Consider the following 15,540-nt stretch of genomic DNA (forward strand, 5'->3'; position numbering starts at 1 on the left):
GAACTTCCCTCCGAGCTCCCCATTTATTTGTGTGTTCAGCAAGCACACGAACACCCGATGTGACTTACGTTTGACTTGAACGTTAAGCCCATCACTAATTGCAATCAGGTCCTCTATGAGGTGGTAGCACATGGCAACAGGTCTCCCTAGCTTGGATTTTAAGGCACAACGACTCCCTCTGTGGCAAAGTCTTTCTTTCAGATACCCACAGGCTCTGTCCTAGGGAACAGGCAAACACAGCACAAGTCTGCACACACTGGTTTCCCAACACAGTCTGTCATGTGTCCAATGCAGACCCCAGTAGCAGATCTGCATCTGTTTGCTGCCTGTGCTATTCACTCTCTCTCAAGCTCTGTAAATAGTGTATTTCTCCTCCTTTGTATGCAGGGAAATGTGTGCTGGTAGTTCTGCAGTTATAAGCCTCAATTTACTTGTATTGCGCAGCACCCCTTTAAGGACTACATATCCCATGATCCACTGTTGCAGAGCAAATCCACTCTCTGGTGCTTCAATTGGCTCAAGCTGTTCTGCTCTCTGATTGGCTCAAGCTCACTGCCAGGAAGAAAGGTGCAGGAACTTGTGGGAAGTTCTCGATCAAAAAGTGACTTGAGTAGAAGTACTAAAGTATTCAACATTTTTTGTACTTAAGTATTGCAAGTAGTTTTTTTTTAAATTTTGCTACTCAAGTACTGAAAGTAAAAGTACAAGTACTGTGTTATGTAGTTATTAAAGATAGAAGTCAAAAGTTTGAACATCATATTGTTTTTTATTATTTCAAATGCAGCTTTTATTTATACATACAGTAGCCTTTATTTTCGTATGCGCTGATAATACACATGTTTTGAGCTTCATGAAACCTGCCATCTACTGTTCTGGCAGTGGTAATTTTTATAATAGTAACGAGTAATTATGCAGCACAAAAAAAAAAATATCAGAGTAGAAGTATTGAAATCATTGAAAAAATGTAGTGAAGTAAAAGTGGAAGTAGGAGAAAAAAATTCTACTCTAGGAAAGTACAGATACCGCCTTTCGGTACTTAAGTACAGTAGTGAAGTAGTTCTACTTAGTTACTATACATCTCTGGGTATTGTAGACAGGGCCATCTCTGCTCACACAGCAGGGAAGCTCTGGGTGAGAGGCAGCTACAGTAGCACAGTGACCATATGGAGAGGGAAGTGAAGGTAGAGAGGCACATGCAGCCTGCATCACACCCAGCTACTGTAGTACAAGAAAAATTCACTGTCCATCAAGTATCCACAAAGTGGATTGTCAGTATTTATCATCAGTAAATATATCTTAAAAAATATGCAACAAATTTTTTCATAGTAATGTCAATAAATTGTATGGAAATCTATTTGCAAGATATCAATGAGCAATACTTTTGAAAGGATATACAATTACATTTTAATTGAATACATGTTCCTGTTCCTGAATTCTAGGTGTTGTTTTAATAAAAGCAATTGCCTTATATAGGCTTTTATCGCCAGTGGTTCCCAGATTTCACTTTTTGCTCGATCTATATATTTATAATATGGCCCTCAGTAGAAGTCCAATGCCGACGAAACGCGTCAGGGCGTGAGCACGCGGCCATTCAGTTGTACACTAAGGACATCCCAGAGGATCCCCAGTCATAACGCCCATTGAGTCCGGGCAACATCGCGATCAGGTGGCTGGATCACCCGTACCGTGTGGCTCAGTGGGGACATCGTTTGCAGTGGGAGGACCGGGTTTTGTGCCTTGGATATTTGTTTCGCTCAAATACATCCGATTTCATGTGAGTGCGATTTTAATTTTTTAATAAAGCCTTGTTTGTACATATTACACTATGGGTCCCTATTTGTCCCCCTTTATGTGAGAGGAGAGGAGGAGGTGCTGTTCATATCTCTACTGGTCGGAGTGGAGTCCTGAGGGGATCGCCATCTGGGAGTGGAGGATCATTTGTGGAACAAAGCGCTAGACCCTAGCGTTAAGGGTACGTGGCCACTCTCTAGGGGGGGAGCACAGTGGTGAGGTGAAGGATACGGTAGTCGCAGAGTGACCAGCAAAGAAGTCTTGTTCAACACTATGTTACAAGTTTCCTATGCACCCTATCTCTCGTATAACTTTACCCTGTGAACACCATGGACCTATGAACTTTGGCTTTATTTTAAATTTTTTTATATTATCATTTTGCTATTTACCCTCAACCTGATCAGAGGTTGTTTTCTAGCGCTGCTAGTGCTTATGCGGGCTGTGGCTCCTATACGCACCTTTTTACATGTTATGATCTGAATATAGCGGCTGCTTTATTGGGAATATTGGCATATGAGAATTTACATCTGGTTGTTTTGGCTAGTTGTATATGTCTTGATCCTTTGAGGATTGCATCACATAAGCGCTGAGTGGGTGGGATAAGGAACTATTGTTTCTCTCTTGCTCCTTTTGTGATATATATTTATAATACAATTTAAAATAAACGATTCATTCATTAACATATGGTATTAGTACTTACGGTATGCACATATGGACAACATAAATGAATTGGTAGTCCTTTCGGTTTGGGCAATACCAGACATCACCCCCCACCATATAAGAACTGTACCACACAGTCTGAAATTGGAAATGATAGTTTATTAGATTCACACTGTTAGATGGGAAATAGACAGGTATAAACATAAAAACCATGTCGTTTATCTGCCTTCATCACCTCCAAAACTGCAACAACATTTAAGATGTATCCAAACCCCCCCCCCCCCCCCCCCCGAAAAATGTATATTCTATATACCAGTCCCTAGAGGTGGTGGCTTTGTTAGTTTTCTTTTTTCCTTTACCTTGAAATCTTGTAAATAACACACCGCCTGTCCTAAGGTGGTTACAGTTTCTCTCCCACTGTATCTATGAAGGAAACAATGGTTGTCATCCAGCCTGGACTTCAAATATGTCTTCTTCTCTTCATCCCCACTACATGAGGGGTGGCTAGTTTACAATAAGAATATAATACTGATTGCAGTTTCAGGTCAACTCCCAGATAGGTGAAGGATGCTTCATTTCAGACAATATTCTGTACTCGCTGAAAATGTTCTTCAACTGAAAAAAGGTAACTAATGAAGCCACGACAGCTAAGGAATGGTCAGCTGCAATATACACTGCTCAAAAAATTAAAGGAACACTTTGAAAACACATCAGATCTCAATGGGGAAAATATCATGCTGGATATCTATACTGTTATGGACTGGGTAATGTGTTAGGAATGAAAGGATGCCACATCGTTTAATGGAAATGAAAATGATCAACCTACAGAGGGCTGAATTCAAAGACACCCCGAAAATCAAAGTGAAAAAATGATACAGAAGGTTAGGCTATTTTGCTGAAAATTGCACCAGCGTAGGGTCTGACAATAGGTCCAAGGATTTCTTCCCAATACCCAATGGCAGTCAGGGTGCCATTGTCTAGCCTGTAGAGATGTCTGTGCGCCCCTCCATGGATTTGCCTCCCCAGACCATCACTGACCAACCACCAAGTCAGTCATGCTGAACAATGTTAAAGGCAGCATAATGTTATCCATGGCTTCTCCAGACCCTTTCATGTCTGTCACATGGTCTCAGGGTGAACCTTCTCCCATCTGTGAAAAGCACAGGGCACCAGTGGCAAACCTGTCAATTCAAGCTCCACAGTGCCAAGCAGTGGGCCCACTAAAGGTTGTTGGGCTCTCAGTCCACCCTCATGAAGTCTGTTTCTGATTGTTTGGTCAGAGACATTCACACTAGTTGCCTCCTGAAGGTCATTTGGTAGGGTTCTGGCAGTGCTCATCTTGTTCCTTCTTGCACAAAGGAGCAGATACCGGTCCTGCTGATGGGTTAATGACCTCCTTTGGCTCTTCCCAGCTCTCCTAGAGTAACTGCCTGTCTCCTGGAATCTCCTCCATGCTCTTGAGGCTGTGGTGGGAGATATAGCAAACCTTCTGACAATGGCACGTATTGATGTGCCATCCTAGAGGAGTGGGAATGCCTGCGCAAACCCCTCTATAAGGTCCAGGTATCGCCCCATGCCACCAGTATTGACACTGACCCTAGCCAAATGCAAAACTAGTGAAAAAAAAAAGTAGAGTAGGGGAAAAAAATGTCAGTGGCCTCTACCAGTAAAAAATTCTGTTTTGGAGGTTGTATCATTGTTGCCCATCTAGTGGCTCTGTTAATTTCAACCAAAGCACCTGAAATTTATTAACAACCCCCTCTGCTACTTAACCGACCAGATCAATATCTCAGGGGTTTAATTGAATGTATGCTATACTCTGATTAATAAGTGTTCCTTTAATTTTTTGAGCAGTGTAGTTATATTATGTTTTTGGGGTTTGTTATCCTTTAAACCCAATTTCCAGTTTTAGTGACAACTAGCTTTTGTGGCATTCAATACAATTTTTGGAAACCTAAAAGTCAGAATATCAGAATAAATTGAATTACCTTGTTTAGATTCATTAGATTTTACGGACATGCACTGATTTAATGGAAGTAGTGTTGAGCAGAGAACATCCGTTTCAGATTTGGGGTATGTTCGAGAACTAGCAAAAGTCAAAAGTTTAGGAGCCTAAACCAAACCCCACTGAAGTTAATGGCAGGCAAATGTTAAAGCAGAACCTCACCCAAAAGGAGAATTTCCGCTTTTCTTCCTCCCCCTCCCTCCTCTGCTATATTTGAAATATATATACAGTGTTTTTTTTTTGGGGGGGTACCTTGTTTTGAGAGGTGCACACTCCCACTTCTTCTCCAACTACCTAGGCAATTGGAAAAGAAGTCTGACACTCCCCCTCCCTGCCCGCAGCCCTCTGGGACTTGTCACAGGTCTCAGAGGGCTGCAGGTCCAATCACAAGGTTCAGTGTGGCCCGCAAATGCGCAGTGGGGAGCCAGCTGTGAAGCAGCAAGGAGTCACAGCTGGCTTCCTACAGTGCTGGGGACACAAAGGCCAATGAAAACTAGCCAAGGGAAGACAGTGCTGGATCCCTGGACAGGTAAGGATCTGTTATTTAAAAATCTGCAGCTGCAGACTTTTCGTTTTTGGAAACCTGTCTGAAGCTCATCTTCTAATGGGCCTGTAATGGCCTTTTTAAGCCATGTGGCCATAATTGGGCAATGATGTCAGCTACTGCCCCTACCCCTTTTATTTACATTGCTGGGAATTCCCAGACAACAAACAAATGGTGCTGGGTGACAATACTAGTTTCTAAGGACATGCCAAGTGCCAGAACTTACTGCTTCCTTAGCAACCATTAAAAGGAGAAGAAGAAAGCTGTCATATATACTATTGGTAGAAAAGCAGCTATTATACATAACGTTCAGCTCCAGGAGCTTATCCCTAGTGTTGAGAACAATGTCTTCAGTTACCGTATTTGCCGGCGTATAAGACGACTGGGCGTATAAGACGACCCCCAACTTTTCCAGTTAAAATATAGAGTATGCATAAAACAGTGCAAGTGGATTAAACTTTTACAAATTCACTCTAAAGCTGAAAGGAAGTATAAAACAATAAATCCATGGGAGCTGCCATGCTCTACAACCCCCCTCCTTGCATCCCAGTCCCCTCCACAGTACCCCTCCTTGTTTCCCAATCCCCTCCACAGTCACCCTCCTTGTATCCCAGTCTCTTCTACAGTTGTCCCCCCCTTACTTGCACATTACTCCCTTTCACAGTGCCCTTTACAGCCCCCCCCCTTACCTTACACAGCAGATAGAGGATGCAGCATGTCCGAGCATAAGGCAGGAAGTGTCCAACTTTCCGTTTAACAGGCAGATTGGTTGCTAGGACCGCCCCTAGCAACAACAAATCACAGGCTTTGTAACTTAGACAGCGGCAGAGGTAGGGGCGGGGGAGCCTGGATGGGAGTTCTGTTAGCTTAGGCAGTCTGTGTGGCAGCATATCTGAAGTGCTCTCACTCCCCCACTGCATATTCTCCAGTTCGGCTCCAGCATCTGCCGTATAAGACGATACCCGGCGTATAAGACGACCCCCGACTTTTGAGAAGATTTTCCTGGGTTAAAAAGTCGTCTTATACGCCGGAAAATACGGTAAGTTCCTGGTGACTCTGTGCCAGCTAGAACTCTCAATGTCAGCCACCTGACATAATGCCGAATGCAGGCCATATGACCTAATGCCAAGTTTAGATAGCATAACCTGGAGCAGAGCACCATCTTGCCATGATAGATAACTGACTCTAATACTCTTCCCCTATTACACATGTGCGAAACACAAGGCACGTGGGCCAAATCCAGGCACTCCAGGCCATTTCATGTGGCCCTCGCACTTCTCCTGCAGCTGCGGGACCCCCTTCACCTCCACCCATAACTTGTCTCAGCAGGTGGCAGCAGAGAGGAGGGCAGAACTCGTCCACCAGATCCTGTGCTTCTCCCTGCAGCCCCCCCTTTCTCAGCAGTCAGCAGAGAGGAAAACATGACTCCTCCTACAGATCCTGTGCATCTATGTGCAGCCGCAGCACCACCTCCCCGGCCTTAGCATTCAGCACAATCCTGCGCTCCTCAGGTCCTCCTCTAGACCCTGCACTTTCTGCTTCCCAGCTCCACCCCAGCTTCTTCCCTGCAGCAGCACAAGGCAAGGAGGGTGTATTGTGATGTAAGGGAGGGTGGGGGGCTCTTGACTTCTGATGGTCGAGGGGCTTGCTCTGGACATCTACTCTTACAGATATGATGACATTGAGTTTGACACCCCTGCCCTATAACATGCCTCTATAATTGTACATGCAGACCTAAAGTTTAGTTTTAAAGGGTTCGTCGTCCACTAAATGGATTAGGAAGGGCAAGCAAGTTCCCATAAACATTCCCCTTCCCTCTGCAGCTATGGTTGTCACTTGCCTGGGTTTTAATAAGCGCTGACTGTTTCTATAATTATTATGCTATGGTTTGGAAACTCTGGACACAATTTTTATACAATTTATTTGTTCTTTAATGGGCTAGGGGTTTTTAATATTGTTTTTTTAACAAAAATATATATACTGTATGTATATTTGACCTTTTTTTTTGTATACCATGCAGCTGGTTTTCATGGAAATTCTGATGCGGTAGTGGTTTTACATATTTTGTCAAATGTTTAAGTCCATTCCAGCCCTTGCTCCAATAGTCCTCCTTTCCTGAACTACTCCCCTCCCCTTGCAGCTAGTTTTTCTCATTTCTAGTTGTGGTACACAAACATCATATCTGGTTGTAATAAGCCATTGTTATAAAATCCAACAGACACATTTTAAAATAAAGCATACCTGTGTATAATGTCCTGTTACAGCATTTGGTGGGTCGGATCCTTTGCCAAATACATAATTTACAGACTCATTGCAAAAATAACCAATAGCTGTGGTCCATGAGGCAGCATATGAGGCAAAGAAAAGATTTTCTCCACAATCTATGCCAGCTGTACACATTGCAAAAAAGAGATAGTTAATATTGATAAACATTATTTTTTATTCCCCTTTCCCTACTTAATCACTGCAACAATTCACATACATCCCTTCTTCCCCTCACCCCCACCATGGACCAGATCAATTTTTCAGTTTCTACTAAAGGTCTGTTTAATCAGCAAAGTTATACATTGAAGGTTTTTAGGACAAGCACGGCTTTCTTTCTAGGACAAGCAAGACTTTTTGTATGCAATCAATAAACAAGTAACAAAAATAATAAAACCCATTTTCCTGGCGCAGCATGGCAGCATACGTTAGGTTGTGGCTCTGCCCCCACAACCTGATTGGACTGGTCAACTATAAATCAAAGACAGACCCGGCTTGCAGCATTCTCCTTTTTGCCCTCACTTGATCAGGACTAGAGTCACGAGGAACCACTTACCGTCTGTCACCCCAGCCAGGTTCAGCCTCTCCTGGGTGGAAGTCCTTCCTGTACAATCTGGAAAGGAGCTATATGGTTGGAGCCCCATTCTCGTGGTCGGGGGCATAGTTCAGCCTCTCCTAGGTGGAAGTCCTTCCTGTACAGTCTCTAAATGAGCTATATGGTTGGAGCCCCATTCTGGTTGTCTGGGGGCATAGTTCAGCCTCTTCTGGGTGGAAGTCCTTCCTGTACAGTCTCTACATGAGCTATATGGTTGGAGCCCCATTCTGGTGGGGGAATAATTCAGCCTCTCCTGGGTGGAAGTCCTTCCTGTACAGTCTCTACATGAGCTGTATGGTTGGAGCCCCATTCTGGTGGTGCAGACGTGTCAAAGAAAGCTTTAAACACGCTTTGGCGTTAGCGACAGTATTTTCCGTTTGCTTTCCTTATGCTTTTCACTTCTTTTCTCTGTTTTGTGGGCGTTTGCCATTTCTAAGATGGCTGTGACAGTGCAAATACTCTTTGAGCATGAAAGGCAGGAAGTGATGAAAAAAAAAAAAAAAACTAAATCAAGCAATCTGTGCAAAGTTCTAAACTTGAAAAAACTCAACAAGCACAGAAAGATGGAGCTATGCAAGTTATAGAACCTCCAATCAATTCTATTATTGATAAATCTGAGATTGGATGCTCTGTAGGTTTATCAGACACTTACTTGCTTGTCCCAAGCCATCCTCAATTCCTCTACCAGTTTCAGTGCCTCCCCTTTGTTCTGTCTGTACACCTTCCCCAGTACATTCACAAATGTCCTACTGTCTGCAATAGCGACAGGGATGAAAATACACCACTACTTAGACGGCATCCTTCTTCCAGCCAGCAATTGGGAGATTTGATGGCTAATTAATTAGAAGAAGAGATTCCTCTGCCCAGCCCAAATAATCAGGTTCTTGGGTGAATTTTTGGATACATAGAAAAATTCAATAGAGTTTCCACAAGGGAAGATCCGTCCTCTGATAGAGAAAGTCAACAGTGCTTTAGGAGCTTTTAGTCTCTTTCAGCAGAACAGTGCCTGAGTATCCTTGGTTCTTCCTAACATACCAATTGTTGTTTTCTGCAATTTACTCCTTTTATAAGAGGAGCAAGACTTGTACTGTGCCTAGACAGCAGTGGAAGAATAGAATTCTTAGGCTGTCAGTATAACTTCATGTATCAACAATTGCAATTATACCATTTTGGCTTAGGAGGCTCTAGTGTTGGTCTCTCCTACAGTTGAGCATTGAGTCACCACTAACTCTGCCAGTGATGACAGATCCACTCTCTCATGGCCAGTTTTGCCATCAAGCTCCAAGAGACTACTTTTGATGGCATGGAAATTGAGAGGCCAAGGCCAAGAGTCAAGGGTGCTCAGTGCAGGTAGTAGCTACTTTGTGTCAAGCCAGAGAGGTTTCCATGAATAAGACTTACAAGAGAATATGGGTAAATTATGCAGATCTCACGCAGCAAAAGCCTGGAGTCCTTTATCACCCAAACCAGGCAAGGTTCTGCTGTTCTTACAACTGGGGCTGGACAGGGACCTATAGGTTCAAATATATTTAAAGTTCAAAGTTCAGCCTCGTCTGCAATTCTTAAAGCGGAGTTCCGGCCACAGAATCAGTTTTTTTTAATCAATACCTCCCAAACTGTCACCCCCCCCCCCTTCATACATCAACTAATCCTGTTTTTTTTACAGTATAATAATCGATTGGCAATTAGAAAATCGTACTTTATAAAAAGTCTTCTGAGCGTCGCCATCTTTGTGCGGGTTCCCCTGAAGCTGCTGTGTTAATGAATGACCTGCTTCCTGGTTCGAGAAGGAGAGGGGCCGGTGAATGCAGCGCGAAATCTCGCGTATGCCCAGTACTATGCGATCGGCATAGTATAGGGATGCCTATCATCGCGTTATTTCCTGTTTGGAAATAACACGATGAGAGGAACTGCCGGCCGCCTACGTCACTGCCCATTGCATCCTGGGAGCGACGAGTAAGAGCTCCCAGGATGCATTGCGGGACAGGAAGTGACGGCGTGGGCCACGCGGCCGAGGAGGAGGAAGTGGATGGTAAGGTGAGTATATTATGCTCTCTAATAAGGTAAGTAAAAAAAGAAAAAGACCGGAAATATCCGATTATTGCTCAGGTAAGGATAAGGAAGCGGATGCCATAAAATCTACAGGCATGATTTTGTGGCCGGAACGCTGCTTTAAAAGGCTTGCATGAAGTTATAGATCTGCCAGGAAACCATTGTTCCCTATGTGGGACTTGCTTATTGTCCTCAGAGCTATTAAGGCCTCATTTCTATCCTACAGAATTGTCTACACCCTGCAATCTAACTCTGAAGACTGTATTTCTGGTTGCTACAACCTCTGTGAAAAGAATGTCAGAGCTGCAGGCTTTGTACTCAAGGAGCCTCACTGAACATTCTACCTGGACAGAAAAGTCCTAAAACCCCAGACTGCTTTTATCCATAAGGTGTCTTTCTCCTTCCACTTTTACCAGGAAGTCAATTTCCTGTCTTTCTTATTGAAGTTAGAGAGCAAAATGCCCTGGATGTTGGTCTAACTCTGATGGCCTGCTTGGCAGCTGCCTTATCATTCAGGAAAGCTGAAATCTGTGCTTGGATCCAGCATGGCTTAAGGCAGGGTCAGTCAGCATCAACATGTACAGTCGCCTCCTAGATTATTAGGACAAATAAAGGAGTCTACCCTTCACAAGACCTTCCTGTTCAGAGGACTTAACCACTTTACCCCCGCTCACATTGCTGCTACTGCGGCAATGTGGCTCGTTATCATCCAGCGACGTAGACCTACGTCGCTGGACTCCTTCCCTTGTGGGCAGCGCGCGCGCACCGCCGGAGACTCGCTCCCGCTGTTTTCAGTCACAGCGGGAGTTGGGCCAGGGGAGGAGTGGCGGTGATCAAGATTCGTCGGGGAATCGAGTGTGGAGATCCTCCCGCTTGTGTAAACAAAGCGGGCGGATCTCCTAAGTGACAGGCAGGGTCAGATTGCAGAGTTCAGCATAGCTGAACCTGCGATCTGTCCCTGTGTCACTCAGTCACCTCCCCCCACACATGTCAGTAAGCACCAGGCATACATTAACCCCTCCCTCTCCAATAAAATGAACCCCTTCCCTGCCAGTGTCATTTTTACAGTAACAGTGCATATTTATAGCACTGATTACTGTAGTAATGTCACTGGTACCCCCAAAAGTGTCAAAAATGTCAGTTAAGGGTCTGATCTGTCCGCCGCCATGTCGCAGTCCCGCAAAAAAAAAAAAATTGCAGATCACCGCCATTACTCGTTAAAAAAAAATACCAAAGATTACAGAAATCTTTCCCTTAGTTAGTAAACGCAATAACTTTTGCGCAAACCAATCAAAATACGCTTATTGCAATTTTTTTTACCAAAAATATATAGCAGAAAACAAATTGGACAAAAATTATAACAAATTTTGATTTTTACATTTTTTTGGGGGGAATTTCATATAAAAAAATGTGAAAAATATTGTTATTTTTTCAAAATAAACTCTCTTTTTTTGTTTATAGCGCAAAAAGTAAAAATCTCACAAGTGATCAAATACCACCAAAAGAAAGCTCTGTTTGTGGTAAAAAAAAGGACATAAATTTCGTTTGGGTACGGCGTTGCATGACCCCGCAATTGTCAGTTAAAATCGCACAGTGCCGAATCGCAAAAAGTGGCCTGGACGTAAAACAGCAAAATCCTCCTGTGGTAAAGTGGTTAAGAGCACATCCAACCAGGGCAGTGCCAGCTCTGTGGACAGAGTAGTGCCGACTGTGTCCTGAGGCTATTTTCAAGTCAGCAAATTGGTCCTCCTAGGACACCTTCATTACATTTTATTAGGTGAACCCAGCTCAGCTCACGACAGTAAAATCTGGAAAATTCATTGTGCATACTCACTCTACTGACCATTACAACATTTTCTTGCATTCTCCCGTATGGTGAATTAGTTACCATTGTATGCTGTTTGGATACTGTGTTCCTGCTATATATGGACTTTATTTTCCATTATTCAAGTTAGCGCGACTTTTTATAGAACCATTGTATGCTGCTATGATGCGCCAGGAAAACGAAAAATTGTATACTCACCTTTCCATAATTTTCCTTTTCTCGTACATCTTAATGGCAGCATACAGATCCCCACCCAAATGGTGAGAGTTACAGAGAATTCTGCTAGCCGGGTCTGTCTTTGATTTATGGTTAAAGTTACCTAGTTCAATGAGGTTGTAGGGGCAGAGCCACTACCCATCATATGCTGCCATGAAGATGCACCAATAAAGGAAAATTACTATATACAATTGTCTGTTTTTTTTCTACCTTGAAAAGGGATAGTTTTAAAAAAAATTGTGTAACTGTAGAAAAAAATGATATATATTTTTATTTCAATAATTTGTCCTGTTTGAAGTGGCACAAAAATGATGATTCTGGTACAACGTGTTGCAAAGTTATTTACTAATGGAATAAATACTTTTTTCAATTTTGCAATTTCTTTAATTGCCAGTGTAAGTTAAAATTTTAATATTAATGGTTTAAAAATTAAGAAATAAAGAAGAAAATAAATAAATATATAAAAACAAAATCGCAGCTAAGGGGAGAAGGGCAAGAAGGCTCCAATTAAGGAATTTTATTTAAAAATAAAAACATACTATTCGGGTTTCTTTAAATTAGAATTCCAGGTTTAATGTCACTTTGAATCATTTACTTGGCCCAAACAAACTATTTTCATTACAGAATGATGTGGTTGCAGGGTGTGCTGTATGGACCGTAGTAGCATTAGCTTCAAACAGCAGTGCTGTGTTTCAGCAGCTGTATAAGCAGCATACTATATTCTTCCGGATATACAGTAAAAAGAGGTAGGCCCAGTGCTTCTCCATCATTTTGGGAAAAGAAGCTTCCATTTTTGCAAGGAAAATAAACTTCCTCTGATTAGTCGGGATGGAGGGGCAGGCACAATCAATAATAAGTAGGGATAAGTAAAATGGTTTGTGGAAGATGGAGAATAGCTATTTCGATCCAAGAAAGTGTCTGCCAGTGAACCCAATATACAACAATTGACCTCTTTTGCTGTAGGGCCTTAGGCCCTCCCCAACCAGATGCTATATGGGCTTCCTTTGATGACCTCCACTCTGTTAATCAAGACTGGGGAGACCAATTTTAATATCACAGGTCAGAAATTTAGGCCAGTTTTAATTTGTCAGTGAATCTATGGTCAATCCTGGATAAATCAGATCTTCAACAATTTATTAATCAACTTCCTGCTGGTTCTTTGATCACTTGCCGTGTATATACTGCGGCAAAGTGGTGCTATTGCGTGAAAAGATGTACCTGTACGTTGTTTTGTTTAATAGCTACTAGATGGTGCCACAGAAGGCGCCATTGCGCCTTGATTGGCTAGCGGGGATGTAAATAAATGGGTCTAGTGGACCTGATGCCTGCTGGCCACCAGCAATCAACCCCGGGAGAACCAGAATGTAAACAAGGCAGATCGCCGTTCTGCAAATGGACAAGATAGAGATCTTGTGTTCCTGCTAAACAGGAACCAGGATCTCTGTCTTTCCCCAATCAGTGCAACCCCCCCCATAGTTAGTAAGTAGGGATGGGCAAACGGTTCAGACTGAGAACTTTTGCCTGTTTGCCCCAACGAACACCCTGCAATGCACACCCATGCAATCAGGGCACAGTGTAAGCTGGTTGTTAGGGATGGGGCTGGGAAGCTGGCCGCCACATCCTTAACAATTGATCATCGAGTCATCACCAGCTGTCAATCGCAGCTGAATAAAAAATCCATACCAGACCCTTATCTGAGCATGCAGTCTGGCAGGTCAGGAAAAGGAGGAGACAAGCGAGTGCCCCCCCTGAACCATACCAGGCCACATGTCCTCAACATGGGGTGGTGGGTGCTTTGGGGGAGAGGGGGCTCTGCGCCCCCCACCCCAAAGCACCTTGACTCCATGTTGATGGGGACAAGAGCCTCTTCATGCCAACTTTGGGCTGTGCTTGTCGGGGTCTGCGGGTGGAGGCTTATCAGAATCTGTAAGCCCCCTTATATTTTGGTGTGGTGTTCCCCTTATCCACTTCCGGACTTCCCACCATGCATTTACGCTGCTACTTTGACGTTAAATACCAGAGTTATGGCAGCAGATAGCCATAACCCCAGTATTTTCCTACACGGCCGGTAGTCCTCTTTCACATAAAAGTGGTCCCAGTGGTGGATTTGCCAAGAGATTACTTTTATTTTCATAGCTAATGGAAAAACTTTGTATGTCCTTTTGTCTTTTTTTTGTCTTTTTGTACATATATATATATATATATATATATATATTTATTTGTAATTCCTTTGTTTGTGCATATTTTATGCATTAAATAGAGTAGAAAGAGTTTGCCTTCTTGGAGAGGTTCTAAATGGGTGAGGGACCTCTAAATGGGTTTGGTTTGCACCAGAACATCTCGAACAGGGAAAAAGTTCTAGCGAACCTGCAAACTCTATTCAAGTCTATGGGACACGAACATAAAAAAGTGTATGGTGACCCGGGTGCTAAAATTAAAAAAAAAACGGCGTAGGGTCCCCCCCCCCAAAATCCATACCAGACCCTTATATGAGCACACAGCCTGGCAAATTGAAAAATGAATGGTCTTATGGAAAAGGCCAAATACAGCGCTTGCTAATAAAACACTAATGGATAGCAATATCCATGCCAACCTCTGTGGTAAGTATAAATAATCAATCAATAAATAGTGGTATAAATAATTAAATATCAGGTAAACAAATGTAATTAATATTGGTAAATCATCAAAACTCCCAATAAATAATTAAATAGGTGCCACAATGTGCATAAGTGACTTGGTGAATAATATATAAAAATATAATCATATAAAAAATGTATATAAATAAAATTAAAAAATGGTAAAATATGAATATACTCAAAAATATTATAATATAAATATTCCAGAGTAAACAGTGACTGTAGTGCTCAAATATTGATAAAGTCTACAGTGAATGTGAGTCTTTAAAATTCGAAGGTGCAGATGCTCAGACGTGATTAGCCGTATCATCGATTCCTTGCCTAGTGTGAGTGAATAAATTGGATCACTTCCCGGATCTTGTGGGTCCTATATGCCATATGGCATTAGAACCATTCGAGATTAATAGCCCCCTGGGCTGGATAGGTTTCCCCTTTATGGTCCTATGGGCTGGTAACGGCTCCTTTAGGCTCCGGGGTAAACAACCAAGTGTGGTAGGGAAAGGGAAAAAAAAGCTCCAAATAGTGTAGTAACACAGCCTGGCAGGTCAGGAAAGGGGAGGGAACAAGCGAGCGCCCCCCCCCCCCTCCTGAACCATACCAGGCCACATGCCCTAAACAAGGGGGGTTGGGTGCTTTAGGGCAGGGAGGGATCTGCTCCCCCACCCCAAAGCACTCTATCCCCATGTTGATGGGGACAAGGGCTTCTTCCCAACAATCCTGGGCTGTGGTTGTCGGGGTCTGCAGGTGGGAACTTATCGGAATCTGGAAGCCCCTTTTGATAAGGGGGCCCCCAGATCCCGCCCTCCCCCCTATGTGAATGGGTATCGGGAACATCGTACTCCTACCCATTCACCAAAAAAGTGTACAAAAGGAAAAAAATAAACACATAAGACAGAGTTTTTGATAAGTCCTTTATTAAAAAAAAATATATATAGTGTCCCCCGATGTAAATCC

The 15,540-nt window shown here is 43.0% G+C and overlaps 1 protein-coding gene across 1 annotated transcript in view; it reads right to left on the minus strand.

The window, feature by feature from the left end:
- Positions 1-15,540, minus strand: part of LOC309548880 (cysteine-rich venom protein tigrin-like) — a 52,815-nt gene that overhangs the window by 9,872 nt on the left and 27,403 nt on the right. The window contains exons 5-6 of the mRNA XM_082248810.1: positions 7,242-7,390; positions 2,492-2,589 (exon numbers count right to left, since the gene is read on the minus strand). Coding sequence (XP_082104936.1) covers positions 2,492-2,589; positions 7,242-7,390 — 247 coding nt within the window. The remainder of the gene's footprint in view (positions 1-2,491; positions 2,590-7,241; positions 7,391-15,540) is intronic.

The sequence above is a fragment of the Pelophylax lessonae genome (genome assembly GCF_965119305.1).
Source record: "Pelophylax lessonae genome assembly, chromosome: 3".
In the NCBI taxonomy this organism is placed as follows: Eukaryota; Metazoa; Chordata; class Amphibia; order Anura; family Ranidae; genus Pelophylax; species Pelophylax lessonae.